The sequence below is a fragment of the Rutilus rutilus genome, assembly GCF_951802725.1.
Source record: "Rutilus rutilus genome assembly, chromosome: 18".
In the NCBI taxonomy this organism is placed as follows: domain Eukaryota; kingdom Metazoa; phylum Chordata; class Actinopteri; order Cypriniformes; family Leuciscidae; genus Rutilus; species Rutilus rutilus.
Window position 1 is genome coordinate 1,773,765 of NC_140231.1, and position 15,860 is coordinate 1,789,624.

The 15,860-nt window shown below is 37.9% G+C and overlaps 1 protein-coding gene across 1 annotated transcript in view; it reads left to right on the plus strand.

The window, feature by feature from the left end:
- The window catches only part of fstl4 (follistatin-like 4), a 231,170-nt gene that overhangs the window by 206,614 nt on the left and 8,696 nt on the right, over window positions 1-15,860 (plus strand). Inside the window, exons 9-12 of the mRNA XM_084386854.1 lie at window positions 643-804; window positions 8,380-8,514; window positions 10,493-10,519; window positions 15,597-15,715. Coding sequence (XP_084242980.1) covers window positions 643-804; window positions 8,380-8,514; window positions 10,493-10,519; window positions 15,597-15,715 — 443 coding nt within the window. The remainder of the gene's footprint in view (window positions 1-642; window positions 805-8,379; window positions 8,515-10,492; window positions 10,520-15,596; window positions 15,716-15,860) is intronic.

Below are 15,860 nucleotides of genomic sequence, written 5' to 3' on the forward strand. Positions count from 1 at the left end.
CCATTCTGTCACCTGATGGAGTTTGGGTTCCTTCCCACTGTCGCCTTTGGCTTTTGTCTTGTTTAGTTGGCTACAGAGAGATGGGAAACTAGCACATCATTTTAGAAAAGAAACCCTGTTTTAGTTACGCCAAGAAAAGAAGGTTTAGTGCAGTGGGTCTGAATACAATATATACGAAATATATATATATATTTGTTGGATTTCAAACCTTTTTTGAAATTGTGTTGATAAAGAAAATAGTCTTCATCTTTAGGTTGTTCAAACCTTTAATTACAAGGCATCATTTTTCATTGAGGGAGATTGAAGGGATATAAACAAACACTGTATTGAAACAAAGATAACAATCCTTTAATATATTTGCGAGAGAAAAATACTGGGAGAATTTTCAATTAACGGGGACAATAAGCGTGATTGTTCTCGAGCTTGTTTTGTCAGTAGAGTCGCTCTAATTGAAGAGAGATACCGCTGAATGAAGCCTTGAGCGGGACGTGTGTTTGTTGCTCAATCCCCCACCTCATCTCTCATGCGGGTCATTAAATGACCATTTCTGACTAACACAAAGCAGGGAATCCTAAATAAAGCAATTGTTCTGGAATTGAATGACTTTCTCTGTTGTTCACAGTGGTCTCTTTGTCCTTCTAGTGCCTCCAGTAATCCTGGTGTATCCGGAGACTCAGGCCCAGGAACCCGGTGTTGCTGCCAGCTTGCACTGCCATGCAGATGGTCTTCCAAACCCCAAACTCTCCTGGCTGAAGAACGGCCTGGACCTGCAGCCACACGCATCCAAGCAGATCGCGCTTCTCGGTACGACCCTCCGCCCTTCCTCTGGGGAATCAGATAAAGACAGACAGCACTCCAAAAAGTTTCACTACGATTTAGTTACAAAATTTGGTGAAACCAAAAAATAATCATTTTTACACTTAGAAATATTCAGCAGTGAAATCAAATGCATACACTGTATGACCTGAGTAAATGTAAGTACAAAATTAAGTAGATCTGAGTAACTGCATCTGGTACATTAAAGGGTAACTCTCGCCAAAATGCAACCTAGGCTCTTTTTGTTAATCTACTCGAGGCAGACTTTCGTTTAAAAGCATAATTAGAATGGAAACGCCACTTTTAAGTTTGACTGTATTTTAGGTTTAGGTTAAATGCCTTGTGAATGGGAGTGAATGGGAGTGAATGGGAGTGAATGGGGCACTTCTATGATAGCATCAAAAATCACTATTTTTAAAACACTGATGCGGCTCGACACAACATGAAACTGTGCTGGAAGTCTCACCAGAGGCTCTACACATGAACTCCAGCACTGAGAACAGTGTTTGTGGACACAGAGTTTACTAAAGAGAAAGATTTTGAACGAGTTAAAAGAGTTTGAAAGAGTTACCCTTTAACAAATAAAATTGAGTAGAAATAATTGGGGAAAAACTTTTTTTTTTTTAAATTTGAGTAATATTAACTTTATTTTCTCTAAACCTTTATAAAATAGTATTCCATACAACCACCGGTATACATGACATTGGCCTTTATTGTCGTTTGTCGATGAGTAACGGTTACATCAGTGCACAATATTTTACACTGTTTTAACACGTATACAATATTGCCTACATTTAAAGTCATGTAACAAACATTTTAGAAGTAAAAATGAAGTTTTCCACCGGATCAGCGCTGGTTCTCGTGCTCTGCGGGTGAACTTCGACCTTCAGACCGCCGTCCTGCGTTTCACTCAGAGCCGACAGATACCGCGAGCGACTCCATAACCTGCCAATGAACAAACAGTGCACAGGTCTGAGGACATTTTACCATCCAAATGAGTTATATTCATTATCTTTAGGAATATCGTGTGTTTTATGCAAGACATCAGGCATTTCAATCTGTAAATATTACTGTGATATTTACTAAGCCACAGAATCAGCAGAGTGAGACAGACGGGTATAAACACTGATGTGTAATGGACAGCATATGAAACGAAGCATATGAAAAACATCCGGTAACACTTTCTATGAAGCCCATGCTTATAAATACGTATAAACGGGGCTATAATTCATTATAAGTAGGCATTACTATTCTATAAATATATTACATTAAGACCTATACTGCATTATAAGAACAGTTATAGTTACAGTTATATTATTTGTATAATTCCTTATAAGTCATGCATTTGCTTTTTCAGTGTGCATGCTCATAATCCATTATACACTGAATTATAAAATATAAAATAGACCCATAGACACTTGTTTGCTGTACCAATTAGTTATCAATTATGTCTTTAATGGCTAATGTTTGCATTAGAGGTCATGAATGGTCATTTTGATTTGATCTCCTCAGCCATATGCATGGTTTTGCTTATAGCAGTTTGGAATTATATTGATTTTTTGATAAGATTAAAAATAGATTTTTTTTTTTTTTTTTTTCAACTAATTGTATTAATGATTTCTGTTTTTTTTTTTTATTATTATTTTATTACAGGAATTACTGTTCTTTAGTTACATTTAACATTTAACTTAAAATGTGTGAGAACATCATGATTTCTCAATATTTCCTTTAGGAAAATTGCATCCTTCATTTTCACTTTACTTAGGTTAGTAACTGTATTATTGCGGACTGAACCATCCGACTGAATAATTAATACTTATAAATCAGTCTATAATGGATTATGAGCATGCACATTGAAAAAGCAAATGCATGACTAAAAATAATTCAAATGTAACTATAACATAATGAGTCTTTATAAATATATTTCTAAATGAATATACTTCATTTATAGTCTTCATTTCAAGTGTTCCCAAACCTCCTCCACGCGCAGGATTGCATCCGTTGCTCGAGCGCTGTGGGAGTGAACCTGCGGATCCCTGTAAGGACCACGACGATGATGATGATGATGATGATAAAAACAGTCCATGAAATGTGCTCTTCTGAAGAGGTCTGTGGTTTCGGCAGGAGTGCAGTATTGTTTACAGAGTAGCCTCTTATTAGATAGCACTTTATTGGTTGAGTGCGGTCCATTACACCCTGTAATAGGCTGTGATTTGCATCAGATGTTTGTGCTGCTTAAGTTCTGTGTAAAAAAGACGAGAGCTTCAAGGTCTCATTTCTCTCATTTATTTGTTTCGGCTCCATCGTTTTTCCAGCGGTTCTGGTTATTTATTCGTTCTTCGGAGGTTTAATATAACACAGAACGTTAGTGGAAGTGGTGTAGTTTAGATGAGCATTTGTGTTTCTCTGGCCATTCATTATCCTCTTGTGCTGTGAGTGTATTTCTGTCTGCTTTCATTTCCCTCTGCTTTCATGCACACATTAATATTTTAGAAGCGCTCTTTTAAAGCTCTCCTGTTTCTGTTTGTGTCCACGGAAATATGTACAGCATCAAGATAAAAGATGATGAAAAATTCACTTTCACAGAATGACAAATAACAGGCCCAGCTCAGTGCGGAGACACAGTGTGTCATTTTGTGTCCAGTGGTTATTTTTGGTTTATTGCTATGTGGAAAGATGGATAGACTTGTAAGCGTGCTGATGGCGACGTAAAAAACGAGTCTTGATTTATAAAGCAAGGCAAACAGTCACAAGCCATAGTTTCCATCAGGGTTTCCCACCTGGGGTTCGACTTGATGAAAAGCGAATAATTAGGAAATCATTAAAATATCAGATTAAAACATCATTTAAAATGAAAACAATCAAAATAAAACACTCAAACACTAAATAAAGATTAAATATGTGTTACTAAATTATTGAAACATTAATGTAAAATCTAATTCAGATAAATATTTCAGACAAAATAATTGGGAATCCCTGGTTTAAATGAATTGCTATTTTTAGGTAAACAAAACTAATATTGCTTTGGTGTGTTTTTCCAATTATAGGCACTTTTTCCTTTTAGGAAATAAACTCTCATATACATAGTGCTAATTTCGTTTACGAAAACAATGATGAAAAAGTGTGTTCATTTATATGATAAATAGTCTATAATAAATCAGGAAACTAGATGAGGTAAAATAATATCGACATTCTCTTAATTTGTGATTTATGCCAACAACAAAAAACTGGTGCAAAAAAAACTAAAATGACAACAATCGTTGCGATTATAATTTTGTGCAAAATAATCGTGATTATTAATTTAACCATTATGCACCATGACGGAAATGTGACTACGTTTTCATTGACTAAACAAAAACAGAACAAGTTTGACTAAATATGATAACATCTAAAAAGTACATTTCACTCAGGACTAAGATAAATAGCTGATGAAATGACCACTACTCCTGTGAATTCATCTACAACAGTGGACACACACACCTTCACTGACTGGTTGTATATAGCTGACATACAGTAATATACTGTGTTTTTATGTTCACTTTACGACTTCTTTGTTTCGCTTAGGCACATTTCACGGCTAATGTTTTACACACACTGAATCTCACTTTTTGTGCATAATAAATGAAGAGATATTCACTTTGATTTGTCTTTCATCACAGATCACGCCTCATATTTCATCTCATGCTCCTCTTCGACACTGTCTTCTTAAATGCTGTTTGTTCTTGTAAGGTTGTGTTGTAAATCATGCCCTTGGCTCTCAGCATTCAGTACACGAGTTAATGCGTAACATTATTTTCATCGGCATAAATGTATGGGGTTGAATTGAATGTGAATATACTGTACAAGAGAAAATGCAAATCCTGTATATCAGGACCTGGAAATGCTGTCTTCTCGAGTTGAAACGCCCCTGCGGTGTGACAAATGAATGTTTTAAAGGCTCTGAATTAATATGAGCTCACAAATACTGCATGCATGATAATTCTATGCAAAAGGCTAATTATAATTTCATGTCTATAATCCACTTGCTGTACATAAATGCACCGGATATGGAAATATGAAGTCAAGCTGCAAAAGAAAGTATAAAGCAGTATAAAGATGCCAGCGGTGAGAAGCTCTTGTTTGAATCGAGTCTGTGTTTAGAGGATAGATAGAATGAGATCAATAGAAGGACAGGAAAGTGCTAGAGATGAGAGAATAAAGGTGAAGTGAGGAGAGAGAGAACTCCCCTGCATGTGTGTGTGTGTGTGTGTGATCTTTGGTGGCACATGAAAGCGCTTGAGTGACACAGGCAGCGTTCAGAGATGCTTGTGTTGTGATCAAGACAGCATCTGAGACTCACTGAACTTCGAGAGCAGCCGTCCTGAGGTGTCACTCACACACACACACACACACACACACAAAACAAAACAAAAGATCTGCCAGTCTCCTCAGTTTACAAGCACCGCTTTGGTTTGGAGATTGTGTGTGTTCATCCATAAAGCAGCTCATTATTCCTTCAAACGCTGAATCTTCTGGTGACCGGATCCCAGAATCTTTGAGGTGATGTAGTAATGAATGATGATGTTTCGGCAGTATTCACAGGTGCGGAGATGTAATGTGTGCGTGGTTAGGATGAGCTTCACTACTCAAGAGTTCAGCACTCAGACACAATAATCCTATAGCCGACTCGCATTTATTATTAAATGATGGAGGAATGTTGTCAGAGACCCTTTTAATGACGGAAGAATGATTTATTCATGAAATCCATTTGGTAATGAAAGTACAGTCATTTGCAATGTTTTTATGACTGAATTTAATTAGCATCAAAGCTCAATTAGAATAAAAGCGAAACACCATCTTGAACTGGAGCATCGTTCGTTTGTGTGTGTGTGTGTGTGTGTGTGTGTGTGTGTGAGAGAGAGAGAGAGAGAGAGAGAGAGAGAGAGAGAGAGAGAGAGAGAGAAAGAGCGCTCTCAAAGAAATACCAGCCAGCCTTCAAAACTCACACAGCACATAGTAAAAACTGTTATCCCATGATATATGTACGATCTTTAACTACCATGTACTAAGATTCAGTGGCAGCTGGTGGGTTTTACAGTAGATTGTAGCAGTCTGGTGATCTTTCATAGTCATGTTCAGTTTCATTTTCCTCTTCACTGTTTTGCCTGAGTTCTCATTCATTCATTAGTTGTCATGGTTCCTGATTAGTTCACACCTGTTCCTTGTTCCGTTAATGATCTTTCTTTGTGTATTTAAGCCCTCAGTTTTTCTCAGTTCATTGTCTCACGTTAACGTTCATGGTGGTTGTGTTTATTAAAGTTTATTTCTATTGGTAGTCGTCATCCTGTGCCACACATCATTCTCATCTGTTTGGCTTACCTATAAAGCCCACTGTGGCAGAACGCGAGACCCTCAAAACGAGTAACAAAAACAATAGCAAAAGGGTAAATATGGATATACCTGCTGTTCGTCTGCTTCTACTTCAGCAGGGAGATCACTCCCTCGAGGATCTCACAAGGGACTTGATCTGGCGTGGCTCACCCTCTATCTATGCTACACTATCCCCTGGTTTCACAGACAAGGCTTAAGTTTAGACTCAGACTAGCATGCATGTTGGAGCTGTTTTAAGTAAAAGCAACTTGCACTGATATATATTTTAAAATATGTCAGTGCAATTGTTTTATTTCAAGATGCACACCAGAAATGTTTTCCTAAGATATGTTTATAAAAGCTATTTAAATGCCCTAATTGAACTAAGGCCTAATCGTGGCTAAATCTAAGCCCTGTCTGGAATCGGGTCTATGTCTCTGCTGGTTAAGCTCAGTTACAAGTCTTCTCGGTCATCTCTGGTTCAGCCCAGTTACAAGTCTTCTCAGTCATCTCTGGTTAAGCCCAGTTACAAGTCTTCTCAGTCATCTCTGGTTCAGCCCAGTTACAAGTCTTCTCAGTCATCTCTGGTTAAGCCCAGTTACAAGTCTTCTCAGTCATCTCTAATTAAGCCCAGTTACGTCTTCTCGGTCATCTCTGGTTAAGCCCAGTTCCAGCTCCTGACACTGGACCCTCTCATGAGGACTCACTTTTTTCTTTTCTTTTTTTTGCTTTATGGCTTAAATGGCTTACTTTGGTCACTTTTAGACAGACAATTTAAAATAAAACAACACATATAAGCAAGGCGATATAAATATAATTTCACTCACATCACTTGAAGCAAAAGATAGTTCAGCCCAGTTCCAAAAGATCCATCCTTCTGTCCTTTTAAATGTCCGTGTTAAAAGAGCACTTTCGGCCATTTGATTGCTGTAGCCTATGATGTCCAGCTTAGGCGTGGGGTCTTCCTTCATTATTAATTAACATCATTCATTTGTAGCTGCTGTTCAAATGCCAGGAAAAATGGTCAGAGATGAGACAAACTTATGTATATTTGTGAAATGAATCAAATATTGGTAAATGTGCCATCAAGACCTTGATCTGACCCTGAGAAATGACTTTCATTGTTGTAACTGAATATAAGTTTATTCAGCAATATTACATCATATTTTGGCTTGAATAAACAAATGAATTTAGATGCCACCACATGAAACACATTTGTAGGTTACTTGACATAAGAAACCTAATTTAAAAGAAAAAGTTCTGAAATACATGCCAACTTTACCTTTCCCTCCTTTGGTCATTTTCGAAAGAAAACATTTCTGCTGAAAAAACAAACACTCAATAAATCCAAGTATTGGACTTTATAACTCGGCACAGTATTAGCTGCACCACAGGGAAGCCTTTATGGGTTTTAGGAATGCCTTCAGCCAAAGCTCTGTCAATGAAAAATGTTATTGGTCGACTGTAGGAACAAACACTTCAAAGTTACTTTTGAGATTTATGTTATTGCCCCGTAGGTGCTTGTTGATTTTGTTAGAGGCACTTTTTCTTTGGTGTGTGTGTGTGTGTTAACTAGGGATGTGCCCGAAGCCAAATACCTTATTCGGAAAGGCACGGATAATGGCTTTACAATAAATATGAATTCTACCGAATAATAGGAAAAATATTCGGCAGACACAGTCACTCTTCCTCTTTGCTGGATTGCAGCTGGGCCAGGGGTTCATAGCACAATATTTTACAAAATCCTCTAAAATCACTACGCAATAATGAGTGTGTGAAGTGCACAAGTGTAAACTCTATGAATGAGTGATCACAAATCAGATATTGCATTGCCATCTCTGTGCGTATCTCAGCCTGCCAGAGTAATATTAATTAAAATACCACACCATACACATTTACAACTATATGTCTATTTAAATTGGCTCTGCTGCACACCCCTAGTGTTAACCCCGCTTAACAATCCAGCATGAATCCCGTGTGGTCCAGGCTGGTTTATGCTGGTTAGAGCTGGTATAGTTGCTGGTCTAGCTGCATAGTCAAACTGAGCTGGTCCACCAGCACTCATCCTTCTCATGCCGGGGACAAGCAGACCAGCGTCCCATACCGGACCAGCCATGCTGGATTATTTAGCAGAGAAGAGATAGGAAATATAGGGATTACACACTACAGTAAATGCACTGGATCATCTAACTCTGTGTTGTTGTATTTCTTCAGCTAATGGCAGTGAGCTTCACATCGGTAGTGTGCGTTACGAAGACACTGGGGCTTACACATGCATCGCTAGAAACGAGGTTGGCGTGGATGAAGACATCTCATCTCTGTTTGTGGAAGATTCGGCGCGTAAGACACGTGAGTGATGATATAGAATCTGTTTCAGCAAAGATTGTAATGATTATGAAATGAGCTGTGCACTAAAAAAAGGTAATATTTAACTTAAATATCCAGTTCAGTCATGAAACTCTAGAGGGCTAAGCGGTCCTTTACATGCAATCTGCAAGCAATCACATCATTACCACATGGCACAAGCTGATTGGTCTCTGCTGATCCCACAGCCAATGAGATTGCTTGGTCCAGTGTTTGCTGTAGGCTAGTTCCTCTGAACCCCTCCACCTCCCCCAGCTCCACCTGCCTAGATCTACTACAGGATTGTCTATGTATGCAGCAGCAGATCTCACCCAACCATCTACCTATATCACTTTATACCAACAAAACTATTTTTATGGGTTTAAAGTGATCGTTCATCCAAAAATGATAACTCTGTCATAATTTACTCACTCTCAAGTTGTTCAAAACCTGTTGAACACAAAAGAAGATATTTTGAAGAAAGTTGGTAACCAGTCGACGGTAGTCTTTGACTTCCATCGTATTTTTTATTTATGTATTCTACAATGGAAGTTACTGGCTACCGTCAACTGGTTACCAACATTCTTCAAAATATTTTTTTGGTTTGGAACAACTTGAGTCAAGTGAAGTCATTTTGGGGTGAACTATCCCTTTAAATCAGGCAGAAAAAGCTCTTTATAGTAACATTTGCTGGTTACCACTTTTTTACAGTGTGATTATAGGAGAATCGTGTTGTTGGCTAAGATGTAGTGGTAAACTCTTGCACACTATGGTACGGGTTGCTGGTTCAGTCATTACTGGGAGGGATTTACAAGTCGGCTCACATGTAATGAAGTCACCAATGCGGGAAGGACAGTTTGTCATTAATAAGGTTTTAATGGTCATACAGCAATAAACATCTTCAGATGTGAACAACCCTGTGGTGTCTGCCCATAAGCCAATTCCTGTTTCGAAAATTATAGACATTTTCTGGACTGTTAAATTTACAGTGTTCAATTACAGTGAAATGAAGGTCTATAGATCTGAGTATGTCAGTAAATGGGGGACTACTTTCCGTCCACATTTGGCCTTAGTTGAGTAAAAGAGGTGTAAATCATGGATCAGTGCCTTCCTCCCATGCCTTATTTCTTAATTATATTAATACTTGTCAGTAATATACAGTAAGACATGGAAGACTTGCATCAGCATGATAAAACTAGAAGGAATAAAAGTGTAGTGTGTTCTGTCCATGAGCTCCTCAGGACCATTATCAAAGTTTTATAAGAAAATGTTCATCCCGTCATATTTTCTGAAACACAATGTCTTTGTTGAATATAAAGGGCCTCGTAAAAGACCCATACGAAGAGGACAAAGGCTGGTTATTTTTGCATTCAACTCATCTCTAATAAGACCTTTGAATGAGTCTTTTGAATAACCCTCGTGTTTGGGAGCTTGAGAGACCTCAAGGCCAATTTAATATCTCGAAAAATAGACTTAAAATTGAACGAGCAGGTTGATATTTCATGAGGTTATGGAAATAAAGTATACAATTTCACTTTGATATCATGCCTGATATCAGCTGTTCCCAATGGAAATTGACGTAGCGAGTAGTAAATTTGAGTAAATCTCTGAGACGCATAAAAACATCAACAAAAGCAATTCCTCTACTGTTGCTGTACACTGCTGACAGCTGTTTGTTGTGTTTTTCTACTCTTTATTGGATACCCAGTGTCCAGTGCGTGAGCCAAGGCTTTAGTAATATCTTCAGTGAGCTCAGAGGGACATGCTAAAGGAATCTCAGAGAAAAAGCACGGGGTAATAATGAAACGAAGGTCATCTAATCCAGCAGCCCATTTCCACCTTCAGGGCCTTTATTACTAGATCTTTAAGTAGTCCAGGGGATCCTCTTAATGTGCAATCACTACAGACGTGTTCCTCACGTGTCCAGTGTGTTTCTCTGCTGTCCACTAACTCTGCTCTGTGTTTCCTCATGCTGTCCATCTAGTGGCCAACATTCTCTGGAGGGAGGAAGGTAAATAAATGTCTGATTGTCTGTCTGATTAATGTCCATTTTATGGAAAAAAAAAAAATAAATAATTGAGAGACTGTGTATGGACTCAATAAGTTGTTACTGAAATGAACAAATCCTGGCATATCTGAAACATGTATTAATGTGCCAGTCGTAACAGCACAAAGTTAAGCTACCCAGACAGCAACATAGTGTCGGCCCAGATCCGGGCCACATCTGGCACACAAGCGTACCGGATGTGGGCCAGATCTGGGCCGAACCTAATGAACTATTACTTGGTGAAAGACTAGTTTAATGTCATTACTAGGGGTGTAGCAATATATCGTGTCACAATATATCGCAATACAAAAATGCAACAATATGTATTGTGGATAGTTCACCCAAAATAAAAATGACTGTGCTTGAAAAAATTCAAGTTTACAGAGTTTTAGTGTCAGTATACTATATATAATGTTGAATATAATGTATAATAATGCAATGGGGGAATATTTGTGTGTCCTGATAATGCCAGATGTCTGATGTTACCAGTAAAAGTGTCCTACATTATTATAAATATATCTGTCAGAGATCAAGCATATTCGTTTTTCGTATTTTCAGCTTCAGAATCATGAATATTGTTATTCTGGCGTCTCTATTGTCCTGTGCTTTGGGTTTCAGCACCAAGTCCAAGACTGTTCATTTACACACACACTGTAAAACTAAATTTAGCATTTTAATCAACAGGACATTTTTTGTTCACCTTTTATCATGTGTCTTGGAGTATCGCAATAATATCGTATCGTGAGTTCAGTATATCGTGACGTATCGAATCGTGACATGAGGGTATCGTTACACCCCTAGTCATTACCATGAAGCGATAAGCTACTCATGATCACTTAACCGATCTTACCACGGTAAAGGGCATTTTACTCTCTCTGTCTGTGTCTGTACCTGGCCATAGTGCAGAGAAGAAACACAAATGAGAGCAATTTGAGAATTTGGCTTGCCTTCTCATGAGAAAAAGACCCCAATAATCTTTCCGTACGTGTCAAACTGTGTAAGTCAGAGATTTCATGATTTCAGTATGAACTCATTCCTCAGATAATTCTCCTAATAACCTGAGCATCTATCCACAATTTTCATTTTATGTCAACAATTGACTCATTTGTATGGAAGCTTGTTTTCACCACAGATTAAAAAATAAAAAAGGTAATTGTGACTTTTTATCTCACCATTCTGACTTTTTTCTGACTCTGAATAACCTAAGATTCAGTTTACCCAGAGTTTAGAATGACCCAGGGTTAACTACGTCAAGTGTGGCAAGCCCTAGTGTGTCACGTTCATCCAGTCTGTGTGACATTCGGCTGATCCCCAGCTCCAACCATTAAGATACTGACAATTCAGTCTTCAGGTCACACAGAACAAACATTTAAATAGCCTAAAATTTACGTGATGGACGTCTTTAAGTTTAGTGTGCTCAAGTTAAAATAACTTATAAGTTCTATTGACCTTGTGTTTTTTTTTTTTTTGTGCTGTCAATTTAGCACGCTTATTTAAATATTGTAGTCATGGAAAAAAGTAATGCGCTACAATTATTAACGCATTTAACGCACCCGCCCCAGACCTATGTATTTCATCTTACATTTCACACAGCTGATTGATGACGAACATGACAACAACTCACTGCGTGATGAAGCCTTTAGAATACAGTTAGAATGACCCTAAAATTCAAGATATCAGGACAAAATACAGCCCCTGTATGAGTTTTTGTCTCATATTTATGTGGCAAAGCGGGGAGCGGGCAACTCCAGCGGAGACGCCTATAATGGCAACAATGGTCGACCACGCCACCCCAGAATACTGGGGAATAACAGCCCTAAGGGCGCACAGGTTCGTTAATCAAAGGCTGGGTGAGGAGACGTGAGTCGTATAGAAAAAGACATACACTTTTATTTTCATCAACATTGAAAATATAAATATTTAAAACGTCACAGCAAGATTCTTAGAATCAATTTTACAGTAACGTGCACAATCTGTACCAGACACACATAACAACCACAAACCTATATTTAAGTTGAGCTAGTTGACCAGCAGCGGAGGTACCTGGAGGCACAGGCTAGCTGCCTCAATTAGGAGAACCCCAGTAACCCAAACACACACCCGCACACACACACGTGAGGATTGGATGCAAGAAAACACACGGCACTAGGTGTAATCACCACACACCACACGCTCCAGAAACCCCCAGCTCCTGCAAAGAAAAATAAACATATACAAAACCAACAAAACTTATAAAAGACAATACAGGTATAACACAGCAAAAGAAAACAAACACAAAATACACATGACTTATCTTAAGAGAAAACAAATTAAAAGCACACAATTCACTTGAAATTAATAGTGGAATAAAGTCATTATTTTTGTTTGTTTTGCGCACAAAAAGTATTCTCGTCGCTTGATATACTTAAGATTGAGCCACTGGAGTTACTTGGACTATATTAACGATCTCTTTAATAACTTTTCTGGGCCAGCAAGTTTGGGCCACCTAGCAGCCTACGGAGGAGTGAGACAAGGGCTCAGATTTAATCAAAAATATCTTAATTTGTGTTCCGAAGATGAACGAAGGTCTTACGCGGTTGGAACAACATGAGAGTGAGTAATTACTGACAGAATTTTCATTTTTGGGTGAACTATCCCTTTAATATTATGTTGAATCAAATTAAATATTTCTTTCTAAAGCTACTTTTTTTTGCGTGTCTATTTGATGCTTTTCTCATTTAACTCAATAATGACTTTAAATAAACTTTTGGGGGTAATTTCGCAGCCAAATTTGATTAATTTGTGCAATTAATTAGATTTAAAAAAAATAATCACTTGACAGACTATGTGTTCTGTGTGAACCTGACTCCTTAGAGAGCTTTTCCAACGCAGTCCCATGACGCTTTTGCGGATGTGTGGTTAGAGATGCAGCACATCGCTTACTTTTTATACAAATCGTACGTTTTCATACTCTGCATTTTTGCAAAATGGCTGATTCGTAAAATAGTTTGGGCCGGTGCTTCAGTGTCCGAGGCATTTTCCAAAAAGACTGGGAAATAAACTAAAGTGATTTAACCCTCTGGAGCTCTTCGCTTGTCGGTCAAAAATGACCGAATTATATACAAAATGTTGTCAATTAAATGAATGTACTATATTTTAGTTTGATAATGTTTTTTAATTCATATTTTGTATTTTTAGGGGATTTTTTTTTATGCTAAATTATATTCACGCTGTATTTATAATCCATTTATTCACTTTTTGAGCATAGACCTGAAAATTACATTTCCAACTTAAACTGTCATAAATCTTGAATGCTTTAGAGCAACAGACTGAAGTTTTGACACTTGGCAGATTATTGCTGAAGTGAAAAAAAAAGTTTAAAAAGTTAACTTAATATGAAATATATATTTTCAAAATCACGTTTTACTCTAAAACTGCTAGAAAATCTAAGCCATAAATCTAAACAAGTTGTGTTCCAAATCCGAGGCTGATATCTCAGAAAATTAGCATTTCTGACGGAGAGGAGCACAAGTGTGACTATTTTTTACAGGACCATTTAACCTTTTCAAATTATGTCCATGCTTTTGTGTGTGTGTGTGTGTGTGTGTGTGTGTGTGTGTGTGTGTGTGTGTGTTCACATAGCAAGTGCCAAAACCTTTACCAAGTTTCGAACCGCAGAGCTGCCAACACTCACGCTTTCACCGTGAGACTCGCGCGATTGATTCTCATCCTAGGGCGTCATATACTGATGCTTTTGACATTTCGTCTACATCCAACGCACATGGCACCCTTTAGTGTCAATATGACACGCACAGAGCTTTGTTCGGTTATGGGTAGGTTTAGGTCTGGGGTAGGGTTAGGGTTAGACCGCTAGGAGGCGCCTTCTGGCCCATATCTATCTGCGTCTCATATTGACACTAAAGGGTACCATGTGCGCACTTGAACCGATCATCTCTACTAGCTAATAGTAAATAAACACGAATGAACAATGTTGAAAGATACAGTACAACTTACCGAAATGTGTATTCCTCATACATGATATCGATCAATCAGTGTTTTTCATCCACGGAAAGGGGTCAGTAAAACAGCTGGAGAACAATTATGTCACATTTACCTCAGGAAAGCCAATTAATGACCATAATATATAGGCTATAACATGTTTGTTGGCTATAAAAGAGCTATTGAGAGTATTTTGCTAAATATGTGTACTATAATACATATTTATTATATTTTTACTTTACATATTTTATTTTACTTTTACTAAAGTTGTTATTATAATTTTTTTTTTTTTAAACGCATTATATTTAATTTGAGTTAGTCTATTTTTAACCTTAAATAATACTACCAGCTGATAGGGCTCTATATGTTTACAGCATTAGGTGATTTTTTTATTTTTTTGAAAAATCAACGCCTATCTTGTGTACCTAATATTTATCCAAATGAGTCAATATTAAATCAAATCACAAGAATTGAATTGAATTGAAATCGTGACATTTGTGTCAAGCAATAATAAAAAAAACGCAGCTTACCAGAAATTGTACCATGTGAACATTGTAACATGTTGTCACTAAACCTAATACAATTCAGTTTAGTTACTAAAATGTTTTGACAATCACAATACACTTATGACAATAACCATCTCACTCCAAGCTAAACTCAAAAGTTGGCAGTACCATTTCCAATGAAGTAAAAAATTCCCAAAAAGCAAAGCGAGTTCTATCAGAAATGACGGAAGAGCACCCGAGGGTTAAGACTGCGTTCTGCACATCATCATCAGGATGACCGCTAACACTGATCAGTCGTAGCTTACCTGCCACCGTGTGTGTTTACACGCGACATGACGGCTCTGTGTGCATCACTCCTCTGACGCGAACACACTCATTAGCAGCTGGTGTTCGCTGCCTGGTGACAGACCTGTTGCAGGAGGTTTTCATAATCTCTGCCGTCTAACCGTGTGACAGCCAGATTGTTAGGAACGGTTTTCTCAGCCCTGTTTGGTGTTGTTCTCTCTCAGAAGACGAGTAATGGCGTGTGTGATCGATGCACCTGTGTGTTGTTGCAGGGCTCAGTGTGGGGAACATGTTCTACGTCTTCTCCAGCGAAGGGATCATTATACTGCAGCCTGGCAACTGTGAGATTCGCAGACGCATCACGCGGACAGAGAGGATTCTGGGTAGTGATGTGAGTCCTGGCCCAGCCCCAAAACAATAGGAAAAAAAAATAAGAACATGTATTTTGATAAACGCCCGATTAAAGGAGTAGTTCACTTTAGAATTAAAATGTATTTTTAATTATGTCATCCAAGATGTTCATGTCTTTCTTTTTT